The sequence below is a fragment of the Salvia miltiorrhiza genome, chromosome 6 (genome assembly GCF_028751815.1).
Source record: "Salvia miltiorrhiza cultivar Shanhuang (shh) chromosome 6, IMPLAD_Smil_shh, whole genome shotgun sequence".
NCBI lineage: Eukaryota > Viridiplantae > Streptophyta > Magnoliopsida > Lamiales > Lamiaceae > Salvia > Salvia miltiorrhiza.
Window position 1 is genome coordinate 19,577,242 of NC_080392.1, and position 16,696 is coordinate 19,593,937.

At 35.6% G+C, this 16,696-nt stretch overlaps 2 protein-coding genes across 3 annotated transcripts; both read left to right on the forward strand.

Annotated features, from left to right (window-relative positions):
• The first annotated feature begins 4,156 nt into the window (after nucleotides 1-4,156).
• Nucleotides 4,157-6,592, forward strand: LOC130990354 (uncharacterized). Its single transcript, XM_057914573.1, has 4 exons — nucleotides 4,157-4,329; nucleotides 4,577-4,686; nucleotides 5,741-5,966; nucleotides 6,055-6,592. Exons 3-4 carry the CDS (start codon nucleotides 5,780-5,782, stop codon nucleotides 6,522-6,524), a joined length of 657 nt encoding a protein of 218 aa, XP_057770556.1. The 5' UTR covers nucleotides 4,157-4,329; nucleotides 4,577-4,686; nucleotides 5,741-5,779; the 3' UTR covers nucleotides 6,525-6,592.
• Nucleotides 6,593-8,950: 2,358 nt separating this feature from the next.
• Nucleotides 8,951-16,212, forward strand: LOC130990355 (uncharacterized). 2 transcript variants are annotated; one of them, XM_057914574.1, is made up of 18 exons: nucleotides 8,955-9,258; nucleotides 9,766-9,864; nucleotides 10,522-10,706; nucleotides 10,802-10,906; nucleotides 11,284-11,384; nucleotides 11,469-11,547; nucleotides 12,281-12,292; nucleotides 12,381-12,446; nucleotides 12,590-12,658; nucleotides 12,749-12,805; nucleotides 13,475-13,552; nucleotides 13,730-13,827; nucleotides 13,905-13,950; nucleotides 14,229-14,356; nucleotides 14,529-14,637; nucleotides 15,009-15,071; nucleotides 15,349-15,408; nucleotides 15,804-16,212. In XM_057914574.1, exons 1-18 carry the CDS (start codon nucleotides 9,165-9,167, stop codon nucleotides 15,981-15,983), a joined length of 1,629 nt encoding a protein of 542 aa, XP_057770557.1. In that variant the 5' UTR covers nucleotides 8,955-9,164; the 3' UTR covers nucleotides 15,984-16,212. The 2 variants fall into 2 exon arrangements, with proteins under 2 accessions (XP_057770558.1, XP_057770557.1); XM_057914575.1 differs by lacking the exons at nucleotides 15,009-15,071; nucleotides 15,349-15,408; nucleotides 15,804-16,212 and having other exon boundaries at nucleotides 8,951-9,258; nucleotides 14,456-14,551.
• The last annotated feature ends 484 nt before the right edge of the window (nucleotides 16,213-16,696 follow it).

The window sequence follows — 16,696 nt, forward strand, 5'->3', positions numbered from 1 at the left end:
AGTATAGGACCGATCTACGGTGATTTGGTGTAGTTTCTCTTCGGTCACTATGTAACAGATAAAAGGGAGAGCATGCGTGGTGGGGGGGGCTCAACCAAGCTTCCCCCAATAGGCAATACCGCGTCCCTCTGGTGCGCTCTGGGCGTGCTTCTAGACTCCCAGTGCGGAAGTAAATTTGGTTGGGCGCGTGCTTTGTTTTTAATTAATGTGGTTTGATTTTTTTTTTAATTATTTTTTTAGGGTTAATAGTATTTTATGTCTCGAACTTTTAGCGTTTTTCATAAAATGTCCTGAACTTTTATTTTCTCATAAAAAACCCCGAACTTTCAATTTTTTCCATAAAATGTCCCGATATACAAAATTCAATGACGAAAAGATGACAAAAAACTCCGAACTTTCAACGTTTTCCAACAATGGTAATTTCTAATATGATTTTTCAACAATGATGGTCCCCAAAATATTTCATTAGCAGAGATAAGTCATCTTTTCGTCATCGAATTTTGTATAGCGGGACATTTTATGGAAAAAAATTGAAAGTTCGGGACTTTTTAGGAGAAAATGAAAGTTTGGGACATTTTATGAAAAATGCTGAAAGTTTGGAACATAAAACACTACTCCCTCCGTCCCATTATTCATGGCCTGTTTTCCTTTTTGGGCTGTCCCATTATTCATGGCTTGTTTCCCTTTTGGGCTAAAATTAGGCCATAATTAAGAGCTTAATCACCCCAACATAAAACTCTAATCCTAACCCTAAATTCACTTCTTCCCAGATTTTTTTTTTCTCTCTCTCAGATTACCGCACTCATCTCTCTCTCTCCCTCCCTCTCCCTCTCTCAGATTTCTTTCCCATTATTCCTTCTCTGCCTCATGCCGCTAGCCTCCCTCACGTCGCCCCGCCAGCCACCGCCCAGCTACGCCTCCCCTCTCATCTTTTCCTTGCAGCGCCTCGACCTCCCACCTCTCCTTCGAGTCGCCGCCGCCTCCTTCACTCTCATCCGTCCGCCGTCCATCCCATCTGCCAGATCCAGCCGCCGTTCACTCTCACACCACCGCCTCCCTCTTAATCTTCGGCGAACTGCAACTAGAAGCCGCCGCCACCGCCGCCCCCTTCAAATCTTAACCCCCAAAGTTTTGCGCCTCCTTTTCCAAACCCTAGCTCTCGTTCCATCTATCTGATACTTTCTTCTCTGCCTCCCTTCACTGTTCTCATCATCTTCAATTTCTATTTAATTTGATGTTTCTTCAATTATGTTTTAATGTTTTTTTTATTAAGTATCTTGTTTCTTGGTGATTGATGGTAGATTGATCTCATTTTTGTTTATTCATATTTGTTGCTTTGTTGATTGGGAGGGGGGAGATGTTTTTTGGTGGAGGGAGACGAAGAATTTGGGTCAGAATCTTGTTCTTGTTGAGACGAAGAATTTGGGGCAGATGTTGAGCCTCTGTTGATCTTGTTGCAGCAGTAAAATTTTGAGGCCAAAAATTTGCAACAAAAGATTGTGTTGCTTTTGATAAATTTGCAGTAAAAATTTGTGTTCTTTTGATCTTGTTGCACCAGAAAGAACCACCGATAATTTTGGAGGAACAAATGCTCTTTAATTAACAATATTTAAAACTAATTAATCATAAATTAAATATGTGAGGCATACAACTTATCTACTAATATAACTCTCCTTAGTTCCCGTGCCGAAAAGAAATAGGCCATGAATAGCGGGACGGAGGGAGTATTAACTTTTTTTTTAATTATTGTTTTTTATTTAATGTAAGATTTGATTTTAATTTTAATGAAATTTTTATTATTACTAAATTAGATGTTAAAATTAATTGTATATAACAATAAAATTAAATATAAAATTGAAGAGTCAAGATGAAGGCTCTTCCACTATGTAAAATGAGCTCTTAAATGATGGGGGCTAATTTTAAGAGTTGATCCTGACTCTCCGCTACGGATGCTTATAAACGAATGTGTTTTGGTCAACATAGTTTACGTCTTGGTCAGCATAAGATAGAAAAGTAAATTGAAAATGCTAAAGTAAAATATCAAAATAAAAGACAATATGGATTATAGGCATTAAATTAATGAATATGTACTCGACTTGGCAATTGGTACAAAGATATTAACTACATACATGCATCAATCACTTATAAGTCAAGAACAACCCTGCCCCCAATTATCATGCGTCACACACATGATTGTCTTGTTTGAATCTATCCTTAAATTTAAAACCATGGTCAAAAGCATACCAAAGTCATACACCACCTGCCCATGTTAGTATACTTTCAGGGCGCGTTTCCTTTGATGAAAAATGGGAGGGAAAAAAAAAATCATATTTTTTGTACAATTTTTACATGTTTACTATGATAGAAAATTTTATCCAGATCAAGTGAAATATTTTCTCGGCAACTTTTTTTCACTCATTATCTCTCTAATGTTGAATAATATTATCTTTGGGTAGTGGTGTGAAAATGGTTTCCAACATTTTCTCATCTTTTTATCTCTAGTAAACAATATGATTAAAAAAGAGAAAAAAAAAATATTTTTTTATCCATCTTTTTTAATAAAATTTTTACAACCAAATTAAACACACCCTCAAACGTAAAAGAACTTTGCCTAGTCTACAATATGATTTATTGGTGATCTAATTTAATTAATTAACACGCTATTATGAGAACATTAAGGCTTATTTTGAAATTAGTGAGTAAAATGACGCCATTTTATTACTAGACGACACTATTTTAGTTTTACTATCAAACGACGTTATTTTTACTATCCAAGTCAGCATTAGCGAATCACGTTATTTACAAGCAAAATTTGGTCGAAGGAGTTCATCATGGGAAAAATCAGAATCAACTGAAAGTTCATGTATTTTACGCTAATATTTGAAAGTCATGGTCAAACCCAGAATTCACCAAAAGTTCATGAATTTTAGCGCTACTTGCCATTTATTTTTACTATCAAACAACGTCGTTTTTACTATCCAAGTCAACAATAGTAAGCCACGTCATTTACAAATCAGCAAAAGTTTGCCCGAAGAGTTTGCCGTGGGAAAAAAACAAAAAAAGAAGAATCAATCAAAATTTCATGTATTTAACGTTAATATTTGAAAGTCATGGCCAAAACTAAAATTCGTCAAAAGTTCGTGGATTTTGGCGTTATTTGCCCAATAATGAACATTACTAAAAAAAAAGTGTCACTCAACGAATTTATCTTTCATATTTTCCAAATCCAAAAGAAACTGTTTTGGCAGACATGGCCCACCAGAAAGTGAAACAACACACCTTGTGGCTGTAAATTCTATGCTACCTGGGAGTTCCCTGCACTCTCCGAGTAGATGTCTGCCACGTGCCTCAGCCTGTTTATCAATTTATTTAAATTTAAATTTGATTAAAAGTTAATTCTATTAACTCTGTCTTTATAATCATTGTAGGTAATTCTGATTTTCAAACTTTTATTTGTTCAAGGAGGACCTATCATTTATATTACGAGTGTTCATGGTATCTGCAATGAATTTCGGCAGTCAATTCTATATGCTTGGCAAAGTTTTTTTTTTTTAATCGGCAAAAGTATATTTAAAAGCAATTATATATTTTAACTTATAGTTGTGGGAAATATTAATTTTAGATATATGTCTATTAGGTAAAATTAATATTGGCATGTTTAATTAAATAAATTTCATTAGATTTTTTTTAAAATTAAATTTATGGGTTAATTTATCTATTCTAGGAGTATCTGTCATTCATATTACAAGTTCTTATGGTATTGGTAAAGAGTCTCAACCGCCCATTCTGTATGTCTGACCAACATTAGTTTTGTTCGAAAGATAGTATATATCTATATATTTATATAAAATAGTAAAAAGTTGGTGAAAAAATATATTTTCTCTCATTTTCCATCAAAACAAAACGCATTTGTAATATTTATAAATTTGAACTAAGAAGTCACTAATCACTATGCGATCAAAGTTGGGCTTATTTTTTAATACTAAGCTCTAGTTTGGTAGGCTCGCAGAGTCCTTATTGCTAATTTTACTTGATCATTTTAAACGTTTGGTAGCCTCTTAACACATGCAGCAAGGCCCGCTTGTAAACTAAAGCCCGGCCCTATTTTACTGTTTCCTTGTTATTCTGGAACTAAGCTCCCCCCCCCCTCCATTTCAAGGATTGCTACAGCCTACAGTGCTCAAGGTTATTTCTTTCGATACCATTTTTGCCCTTATTATTCAAATTCAAATGCTTCAAAATTCTCATTTCATCTGCGTCTGTATCCCTGTCAATTCTCCTCGTCGGCTACTGAGGAACATCCAATCGACGTTCGCGTGCATACACCAGGTATAAATTCTCATATGTATCGGGTCGTGCAATTTCCTTGGTCTGCATCCCACAAATTGAGATATGTAGATTTGTGTAAATGAATCATTTTTTCAGATGCGAAAACTTCTAGGGTTTTTTTACACATTTCCCCGATTTTATACGAATTGAAAATTTTTATGGTTTCATACTATGTTCTACAAATGTCTATTGGAGAACGGAATAGATGATTTATTCATTTCTGCTAATTTTTTTTTTGGCAAGCTAGATCTGGGGAAGTATCGCATTCGGGAAAGATCTTGTTCGTCCCTCATTTCAGCTGTGGGTTACTCATTGGTGGATTCACTTTCTTCTTCTTTTCTTGGGCAACTTTCTGAGGTAAATTGCTAATTATCGAAAAGATGATGATACTTTCTTCACACGAGATTTTAGTGAATATCATAATAGTTGTTGCCTTGTGAATCCGAATGATATTTTAATTGGTTGTCTCATTTTGCTTGTTGATGGTAGTGTGCTTGTTCATTGATGTTATTATAATCAGTTTCCAATTGCTTGTGAAATATGTTGGATTTACTGTTACACTTCTATTCACTGATATAGAGCTAAGTAATGTCATGGAAATTATTTTGCTAATAAATACACCGCTCCTTTACATGATTATTTGTTGTTAATGGGCTAATAAGGCATATCATTCCTCTGTTAATAGAACCATTGTAGCTAACTTTTCAGTTGGTGATGGCTGATCTTAATTGTTAATTTATGCTTTCTAGAAATGTCTTCTCCATGCGGTGTGAATGCATAAGTGTATGCCATGTTAGAGGAAATTTTGCTTCAGCTAGTATTGCAACTTCTAGTTGTGGTTGATCACATGATCAAGATTAGGTCCCGAAAGAGAAAACGAAATTCATTGGCTGAGCCATATAGCATGATAGCTCGTATACCAGAACAAGTTAGGCATTTGAATAGACTGATATATGTCAATGATGTTGACTGCATTGTGAACCTTCGTATGGATAGAAACACATTCGGTCGGTTATGTCAATTATTAGACAATTGGGAGGGCTAAGTGATCAAAGGCACATAAGTGTAGAAGAGCAGGTGGCCATGTTTCTGTTAGTGTTATCACATCATAAAATAAAAAAAAAAAAAAAGGATAGTAAGATTTGATTTCATGCGGTCTGGACAAACCATATCGAACTACGTCCATATTGTGCTAAAGGCCATTTTGTCACTGCATTTGTTGTTGTTTGTCAAACCGAAACCTGTTGAAGAAGACTGTGTTGACTCTAGGTGGAGATGGTTTCAGGTATAGGTTATTTGTGTTTTGGTGTTAATTAACTTTATAAAACAGACCCTATACAGCTACTAAACAGCTGTGTTGGGTCATGTTTTTATATAATTTTCTTGATTAATCATTTCACTATGTTGTTAGGGTTGTTTAGGGGCATTAGATGGCACGTACATTGACGTCATGATGCCCAATAAAGATAAACCAAGGTATAGGACACGAAAAAGCCATATATCCACTAATACCCTTGCCATGTGCGATCGATATTTGAAGTTTGTTTATGTCTTGCCTGGGTGGGAGGGCTCGGCAGCTGATTCTAGGGTTCTACGAGATGCACTCACTAGACCACATGGATTGAGGGTGCCAAAGGGTAATTCAATTTATTATTTAGTAGCCCATTTAATTATGATTTCTAAAATGTTTGATAGGTAAATGAATTTATCTTTCTATAATGTTAGGAAATTATTACTTGTGTGATAACAGCTACGCGAACTGTGATGGTTTCTTGGCGCCGTATAAGAGTGTACGATACCATTTGAAGGAGTGGGGACCTATGTGCGCACGACCACAAAACACTCAGGAATTGTTCAACCTTAGACATGCGAAAGCACGTAACATAATCGAGCGAGCATTTGGAATCATGAAAATGAGGTGGGGGATTCTTCAGAGTACATCATACTACCCTGTGAAGACACAAAATAGATTAATAATGGCATGGTTTATTATTAATAACTTTATCCGGAGCGAGATGGCAGTGGATCCTATAGAACAGGAGTTTGATAATCTATTCCAAGACAATGCTGTCCTTGAGACTGAGCACGAAGAGTACATCGAAGGGGTTGAGAGCTCACCGGAATGGAATGCGGCAAGGGATGCATTGGCAACTGCCAAGTGGCACCAATATATTGCAAATTTTGATCACATGTAGAATTATGTATTTTGTATTTTATATGTTTAGTTGTTTTCGAAATAACTTGGAATTTGTGTGCCAACTGAAGTGAATATTGTGTACTGCCTTGTTTTGTGTAATTGCTAAGTAATGTTATGTCTTGTATTATGTGACTGTTTCGGTTGTTGTTTATATGTTAAATTATCCATTAATATATTTTTGTTGGACTTGATGTAGGGCATCCCTTTAATATCCGTATCAGGAAACTCCTTCCTCATCGCCCCCTCCAGCTTGTTTAAGTAGCCTGCCTTGAAGCCATTATCGGCTTTCCAGCCAAGAACGACAAGCTCCTTTAGTGAAGCCAACAATATCTCTTTTTCCCTTGTCGACCAGCTTCTCCGAGTTTTGTCTGTCTTACAACCCTTGCCCCGAGCAACCTCGTTGCTACCTGCAGCTAAACCTTAAACAACACAATCTCATAAGTCATCCAATTGAAGATTCACCAAAACACAAATAACATGCCATCAATTTCATGTAGATGCAATAACTTAAACAAACACAATATGATAATGCGATGTCACGTATGTGAATAGGAAGGCGGAAATATTGATTTACTACATATCTGCAACAAAAAGACCAGACCTTTTTTTCCTTGGTAAAGAGAATCAATCAGTTTGGATAAAGGAGATTAGAAAATAGAACAATCATCACAATTGCTACGATAAACATATACATTCTGACTTCAATTTGTAAATTAAAAGTTACCCATCAACAATTAAGAACTAGAACAAAGAAACTGAAACAAAAAAGCGTAGCTTTGCGGAGTGAATTAAAAAGAACATCAAATAGAAAAGAATTCTTTTCAAATGTGTGAAACCCATATAAATCAAACAAAATTGGAATTTGTTTCACTCAAAGGTAGAATCCATAATAATTTGCAACAGAAATCGACGCCGAATTCGTGTTTGGAACCTAATCTTGTTGAGCCGAAGCCATGATTATTCGGATTATGAGTAAAGACCCAACTGCATTTCTTCTCCACCGAAAAGGTAGTGTGCTTCGAAAAATAAATTTTGTATGGAGTATTCGTTCTCCAACTCCCGCTTATCCCCTTCGAAAATCTTCGTTCTGCCCTAAAAGAAAAAAAATCCCGCTAAAACTGACCTAAATCCCGCCAAGGGCACATATGATTTTGTCCAGAAAATTTCAGGGATATAAAGGTAATTTCATGTGTAATATCTGTGTTGCATACAAGTATACCAAACAGCGAAACTTGCTAGCATTTGTTTAGTTTAGGGAAAATTGCACCTAAATACACAAACTTTGCCGAAAATCCATATTTGACGCGATGTTAGGATTTTACATTTTAATACACCAATTTAACAACTTGTTCAATTTTGACACTTTTTTCATTTTCGATAACCGAAAAATCTGATGTGGCTATTACGTGTCATTCACTTATCCAGCGTGGAATGGAAACGACAACGTATTGCTTGCGTGTAATTAGACGGTGTCGTTTTATACTTACAAAAACGACGTCGTTTTGTTCTTGAAATTAAAAATAGGGTTTCAGATTAAATATGAAGCAGACGACGTCATTTTATTCGAGTTGATAGAGTTAAATATGCCCGAGATCTTTCTCGGCGGTGATGGTCAGAGTCGGATCTTCTTTTTCACAGAGGCCAACGGCGGCTCTGGCGGAGGGAGAAACGCCATCATTCCCTCATCTTTCAATGTCGGAATAGCCATCGCTGTCACAGCCATGGCCAGTCTCGCGCTCGCCGCTACCCTCGTCTACTCCTCTCGTAGGTAAATATGAACACCAATCAAATCAAATCAATCATGACTTTTCATCATCGAGATTGATCTTTAGCTGTAACCCTAGCAGACGGATTTGGGAGATTTTTTTTTTGTGTGTGTGTATAGGTTTGAATTAGATGAAGTAGACACATATAATTAGGTATACATAAATGTTGGTACAAAAACAACCATTGATGAGAGCTTTGAGGCGGAGCCACACCTTTCTGGGGTCAAATAATACGACGTTGTCTGCTTCCTCGCCGTCTTCGTCATCGTCATCTTCTTCGTGGATTCATTTGAGATCGGTTTCGTTCAAGTTAAATTTGGGGTTAAATAATCAAGAGTGTAAAACGACGTCGTTTTATTTAACAAAAAATGACGTCGTTTTGTGTTTACATCGGCGAAAGGAATGGCATGTGCCGGCCAGACACATAGGCGCCACGTTGGATTTTAATTTGGGGAAAATGAAAAAAGTGTTAAAATTGAACAAGTTGTTAAATTGGTGTATTAAAATGTAAAATCATAACATCGCGTCAAATATAGATTTTCGGCAACGTTTGTGTATTTAGATGCAATTTTCCCTTTAGTTTAGTGTGTTTTGTGAAGAATATTAGCCCAAGTATAATTAGCTGGTCATTACAAACGAAGACACCAAACGGGTACTAACACTTCATTTCTTTTAAGAGATAATAACGCTTGATTTAATAACACAGTGAGACCTAAATTAATTTCTACACATTAGTGTGGGATGGACAAACGAGCTGCATGTTCAAATCTTCCGCTTCTTTGCTTGCACCTCTATAGGAACTGTTGATGTCCACGAAATCTAGCAAGGAAACGAGATTTTCGGTGAGAGATTGCATCTGCTTGTTGTAAGAAATGTCTTTCCGGCAAGCAGTTCGTAAATTGTGTAAGGGACTTGCTAATTCTGCATCACTACAGACTAAAGCCTACAATTTTCTTCCAAATGCAGGTATTTTCTGACCTCAAATAGTGTAAATTTAGAATACCGTTGAACCAATTAATGGAGAAGATCATACAACCAATCTCTTAATGAAATGAGATTCAACCAATCTCTTGAAGAAATGAGATTTAGGTGATAAAGGAAAAATCAGAACTAGTTCTTCAAGATTAAGCTGATATAGGAAAAATCAGAACTAGTAGAGCAATTGGATTTGTTGTGCTTTTTTCTTTTTCCTTTTTCTTTTTTTTTTCTTTTTCTGGTTATTTAAATCAACGAATTTTGATATTATCTATCTTTGATTCCCCAACCCACCCCCAATGAGATATTCTAGGTATAGCTGATCCATAGACTTTGCTGTATTCTTGGTATAGCCATATTACTATTTTTGTAAGCCTATTATGGTGTTTGGTGATCCTTTGCGCCTAACATGGTGAATACTGGATAGCATGTGTTACCTATATCGTATTATGAGTTGTTATTTGATTGAATACTTACGAGCTGATATGTTATATCTAGGAAAGCTGATTGGTTCTAGTGAATATGAACTTGGAGGTCATACACGGACTAAATGCCGCTTGGAATTACTTCAATGGCTTTTCCTGTCCGGACAAGCTGGTATATACCATATATTTGGTTATTATCACATAGATTTATTGATATCTCTTATGTATGTTATCATGGCATATATTTTTTGATATCTCTCATGTATCTTTGTTGATGCATGATATCCAAAATTTAAACATCGGAGGGACTTGGGGTATCAAACTTGTTGGAAGAACTTGTTTATAAAGGACATTCAGAGTGAAGAATCTTTCTGGAACGTCTAAATTAAGCGCAAGATTCGCCTATCTTTTGGGGTTATGAAACTTGTAATTTTATTAACCATGGAAGACATCTCCTAGATGAGTCTTGTTGTGTAGTGAACAAGTTTAAAGTAAAGTGTCGGCTAAGAATCTATGCAAATATGTGGTTTTAGACATTATTACTCATTAGACAAGTATATAGGAATCGGCCAAATTTAATGCGCAAAGTAAAGGATGGAAGGATAGGAGCCTCATGATTTGATCATTTGCATAAAAGATGATGCTGGCAAAGATAATATTGGTGCTGCTCACAGATCTTCATTAAGAAATTGTTGATTAATTTACAGATCTAATAGAAATACTCATCATCAGTCAGTTTCTCTGGGTGACAGTTGGACAATTTCAGTTAAGTTTTATTTGAAAGCTGCTTTATATATGGCATATATTGTTGAATATTCTCGTTTTGCAGCATTTATTGTTGGGGCATGTTCATCACCTTCCATGGCAGAAGATGTATCAACAAGTTCTAAAAATGATACGAGCAAGGATGACTTTAGTGGCTTGCGTAAAGTAGAGGATGGATCAGTGATATCGAATGAGCATACATCTAAATGGAGAGTTTTCACTGATAATGGACGGGATCACTTTTCGAAGGCAAGTCCTTTTGTGATTCCTTTTCTAAATAGTCCATTTTTGTGCACTTTCTCATCTAGAACTTTCTTTTAATAGTCTTTTTTAATGTCACCTAGGGAAATATTGATCAAGCTGAGAGATTCTTTTTATCTGCATTACATGAAGCTAAAGAAGGTTTTGGGGAAAGGGATCCTCATGTTGCCTCTGCATGCAACAACCTGGTGGGTCTACCTTATATTGCACTTCGTATTATAATTATAAAATTTAATATGTTTGCCTCATGATGGTTTTCAGGCAACGATAAGTATACTGAACTCTTGCATTATTTATGCAACCCGTAAGATTTGTCGTTCTGTTTGATGTTTCTTTTGCTCTAGTACTGCTTATATGTTGTTGAGCAATGTTTGTTTAAGATGATTACACAAAGCTAGTAACTTACATTAGCGGTTTTTTTCTAATTTAATGTCATTTTAGTAGGGACTAGAAGTTGCATGTTTCCTTTATTTCCAGTTCGTCTCAATTTTTTTTTAAGAATTTTGTCAGCACAAACTCCCTCTATTTTTTGTCTTTCTTATATATTTGGTTTATGTAATTGCAGGCCGAGCTTTACAGAGTCACAAAAGACTTTGACAAGGCGGAACCCTTGTATGTGGAGGCCATTAACATACTAGAGGATTATTTTGGAGTAAATGACGTAAGGTACAGTTTGTTGTCTGCAATATATCAGTTCTATCACTTGACGGTGTATGAGGGTGAGAGATTAACAAAATCTTTGTCTGGTAGAGTTGGTGCTGCCCTTCATAATCTTGGTCATGTCTACCTTGTACAGCGAAAATTGGAGAAAGCTCGTGTATGCTATGAGGTAATAATCACATGGGTTTCTAATGCAGTAGCTTGGTTCATTGCATCTGTTTTAATTGATATTACTACCCAGTTTATAAATTGCTCAATCTAGATATTTTATTGAATTGTCTTAGCTTGACCACTATATAAACGATCATATAAAACGTGAGTAGTTACTTATGTACTGTGTTTTCGTGCTCTTTGTATTCCAGCATCAGATTGCTTCTAATATATAAAGTGAGACCTAAATGTGTCTTTTTATTTGAACTTATGGTCCTTGACGAATAGTAATATATTAGTCAAAATTAGAGGCCATTATAGTTAATGGCTTTGACATGTGAATTGATTGAACTCAACAAATTCCAATCTAATGACTGATACAGTGTGCTGATATTGGTACTATCAAAGTTGAACTATGATAGAACTGTAGAGAAAATTTGGCCCTGGTACAAATTCTCGTATTCAGCTATAAACGTGGAATTATACCTTTTGGCCTTGATTGATGGCCATCTGCAGTTGGGCACCTAAGTGAGCTTGTTAGAGAGGCGATGTTGAATGCCTTCCCTTCATTAATTGCTTTGAGATTATGGGATAGTCATCCGACTCATCCCAGAACCATGAAATATAACTGATAACTCTATTAAGTGTATAATATTTACCCTTTTGTTATTTATGTGCCTTCTTTGAAAGATTGCCCTTTCTCTTCATCTAATACTAACAAAGTTATATTTATCTTTGACCAATTTTGACAGCGTGCATTGAAGGTTGGTCTCAATCACTGTAATCAATCTTTTATCTTTAGTTATGGATTGGGAAAAGGACTTCTTGTTCAACCATTTTTTGATTGGTTAGATAAAGCGGCGTGTTTTGGGTGAAGCTCACACAGAATATGCTGATACTATGTACCATCTGGGGACTGTAAGCACGAAAACCATCCTCCTTGTGAATCACACACACACACACACACACACAAAATCCATACATTTCTAGTAGGAAAGAGGAGCATTACTTCATGGACCATGGAACTGATGCTACTTTCTGGTAAATTTTGTATACTGCAGGTCTTATATTTGCAAGGGAAAGAGAAGGATGCTGAGGACCTAATTGTGGACTCTATAGATATCATGGAGGTCTGTCAATATAGTTTCAAAATGAATGCAGATGGGTCGTCTTCGTTATTTGTAAATATGTCTCCCTTATTGTTTTGCATTATCATGTAGGCAGGTGGCCATGGACAATCTATATCATGTGTCAGAAGAATGCAGTATCTGGCTCAGGTCGTTCCATCTCAGCAGTTTGAAACCTGCCACAGTTTATGCAAGAGAGTCAATTGCACACAAATATAAGCCTAACCCGTGCTTACCAGTGCACATCACAAGTCAATATAACTAACATCTGAAGGACCAGATTTTGGTGGGAGGGGGATGAGAGAAATGAATGTCTAGATATATTCCGGTATCACCCATCGAAAGCAAACTCAGTGCATATATAGTTATATACATACAGAATTTCTCATCATTCAACTTTTACACGGTGAGAAAATCCAAAATTATGAAATAAGACGGTATGACCTGTTTCTTCTCCTTATATCAGGGTGGGAATAAAAAAAGAATAAAAATAATTAAATAAGCAATATTAATAAAGAGAATTGCAATATATGTTATTAAGATTCCTTAAGCCGCTTCCTACATACCATACCAACTTAAAATTGTAGCTCAATATCTTCTTTTGCAAAAAAAAGTTTTCATAGAATTGAGGGAACATGTATAGTTTTTGGTTTGAGTATGTCATGAGTGAGGGACTACATTACAAATTGACAAATAATTCAAACAGTTTTTTAACCATTATACTTTTGTGTTGGCAATGCTTCCTCTTGGAACCTTTTGAAGTGCGCATTTCTTGTATTTTAGGTGTATTCTGTACTATTTTCTTCCTGCTGATTGTAGATATACAACAAGTCCAACAGATTTGCTGAAGCTGAGAATATATTGAGAAAGATTCTTCATATGATGGAATTATCAAAGGTTTATCATCTTCTGTTCTTTTATTATCTATTCTAGAAGATCTTTCAACTTCATTGTAGCTTGGTGACATTTTGTACTTATTATCTACCTCTTCCAGTTACTTTGTTGTTTTAACTGGGAATAGGAATCTGTTATACTTATTTTTTAAATTAATGGTTAAATTATATAATGCCACAGGGTTGGAAATCTTTGGATACTGTTGTTGTAGCTGAACGACTTGCATTAACCCTTGAAGCAGCAGGGAGATTAAAGGAAGCCGAAGAATTGTTAGAGAGGTACATTAATATTAAGCACTGAATGAGGAGCAAATCCAAATGGTTCCTACTGGAGAATAACAATTTCTCTGTAGCAGATGTCTTGATGCCAGGAAAAACTTGCTTCCTCATGAACATATTCAGGTTTAAGTGATTTAGAGCCCTGTCCTTTCCTAAACTTTGCTTCTACATGTGCATGGACATTTACCTTATTCTGCTGGTTCAAAACTCATTGTGGTAGAACACATAAATTGTCTGCTGATTTGTCCTCTAGAAACACCTAGTCCCTTAAAACTTGACCGTGTTTAGCCACATAGGAATTAGAATTAGAAGTGCCTCAATTTATTTATCCATTTTTCACTCTTATCAGGGAACCCCTTATTTTCCTCAAGTCTAATTGTAATTATATTTCTTATTAATAGAGTGCCGCTGACATGCTCCACATTGCGAGATTGAAGATTCTCATCACCAAGGAGCTACTGGAGGCCGACAGTTCGCAAGCTCTAGCTGAGCTTGATAAAGCCAAAAGTCTATTGAACGATTCAGTAAGGTTAGCATGCATGAGCATTATAACTGAACTCAGTACAAGTCGCCCTTGATGGAAGATAATGGAAGAAACTCTAACCTTAGTTTCCGTCTTATGTGGCAGATATGCTAATAAAAACAAATCTTACTCACTTTATAGATGTGGCTTTTGACTATTTAACGGGGTATCATCACAGGATAGCTCGAAAACTCCTTATTCGATTTCAGGAACAGAAAAAAAATAGAGAACCCTTTGGAGTATCCAGAAAAACTGGAAAAGATGGGCATTCAGCGGCTGTGATACTAGTAAGTTTTCCCTGTCTGATACTTGCAAGAAAAATATTTTATATTTGGTTTGAGATATTTGGGGATGTGGTCCTGTGACATAAATGATTATATATCATTACTGCTTTTCAGTACTTCTATCTGTTACTAACAAAATAACTCTAGCATTTTGTGGTACTCTCATCTACCAGAAAAAAAGGAGTTTACTTTAACTTTTCTATCTCGAGCTATTACAAAAAGAGCCTGAAAAACATTTATCTTGGTCTATCTGTAGATGTTTCAACTAACAGTAAAGTCATAGTCGATCATGCAGATATTTGTTTATTGGAAAATTTAAGTTGCTAAGCTTATAAGTGATCATAATGTAATTGTTGTTCTAAACATGCCTGTAGCTACAATCGCTCAATGCTCTTGGGGCTTTGGAGATCACGAAGCAGGGCTTTCTCGGTTCGCAGGTCAGTACTTATCATTTTTTAATTTCTACGTTATGCAATGAGTTCAGAGAATAATAGTTGTAGATAATCTTTATTGAGAATGCTATCAAACATCGAACTTTGATGCAAAGCATATTGGTTCGTAACCATTAGTGATTTTACATTCCTCTATGAGGAAATGCACTGTAGTTCCATTAGTTATTTTAATTAACTTGTTAATTTGTAATTGTACAATTTAGCCATCTGTGTATGCACCCTGATACTTGAACATATGCCTGTATGATTCTCTCAAAAACAGGAGCATATTAAAGCAGAGGATAATGTTGTTCTCCGTCAATGCATTTCCACGTATCAGGAGGTACATTCAACTCAAACCATGGAAGCTTACTCTGATCTTTGAATTATTTGCATGCAAACTACAAGAGCTCTACTTATGCCAAACATGTGATTATGTTTAAAGTTGGTTATATGTTGCTTTCGTGTTTTTTCTAGAAGAAAACCAATGTTTGATGGTTTTATTACATTCAATTTGCTAACATTGCCTGTCCAAGTTTGGTGAGCAACGAACATTCTTAAAATTCTTGATGTAAACTACATCGGTTTCTACATGATATAGCGAGTTCATTGAGAGGTTAACTGTTTCGGTCCACCTGCATATAGATTAAACCCGACTTTCGTAGTCTAGAGTCTATTTCGTATTATCCATATAACAAAGTTGTAGTTTCTCACCCAACTTTTATCTATCTTGTGCAGTTGACATCTGAACAATCCATCTCTGATTCTCCAGAAGTCAAAGCAGAGTATCTGTCGTGTTTACAAAGCCTCTATCTCTCGATAAGCAATGGCACTGCAAGTAAATTAGGTGAAGAAAAAGAAATAAAAGATGAAATTCGACGTGTTGAAGGTGAAGTATCTAAAGCTGGAAAAACCTGAATTTTCACCATAATACATTTCTATAACTTAATTTAGGTGAAACACACCATTAGGGCGATTTTGATTTAGTCAAGCAATATATTTTGTTATAAACCCCAATGGATTTAGGAAACAGCTTAAGCCACATTTCCATTTTTTTTTTTCTGGTTTTATTCAATAATTTAATGGCGTTGGTGCAAAATTATGTATACGTATCCAGATTCTTATTAAATCGATCTTGTTACTCTAATTAGGCTACAAAAACTCAATCACATCGATAGACAGTATGTTGTTCGAATTTTAGAACTCGGTTTAAAATATCGTATGTCTGTCTACGTGATTAGGGATGGCAACGGGCCGGATCTGGACCGGGTCTGGCCAATACCAGATCCAGATCCGTTTTCATATACCAGATCCAGATCCATGGATCTGAAAATTTTGGATCCAGATCCAGATCCGTCAGATCTGCGGGTCCACGGGTCCAGATCCATGGATCAACTATTTTTAAATTAAATTAAAAAAAATTTACAAAATCAATAACATCTAATTTCCATCATGAAAAATATAACACAAATATTTTTATCTAATTACTTTTAGTTTTTATTCTTTTGAATATAATTTAATAATTATTTTTAATTTAGTTAATATTATTAGTAAACTAAATATAAAATATAAGAAATATATATAAAATAAAACGGATCCACGGGTCGGATCTGGGCCGGATCCGGATCTAA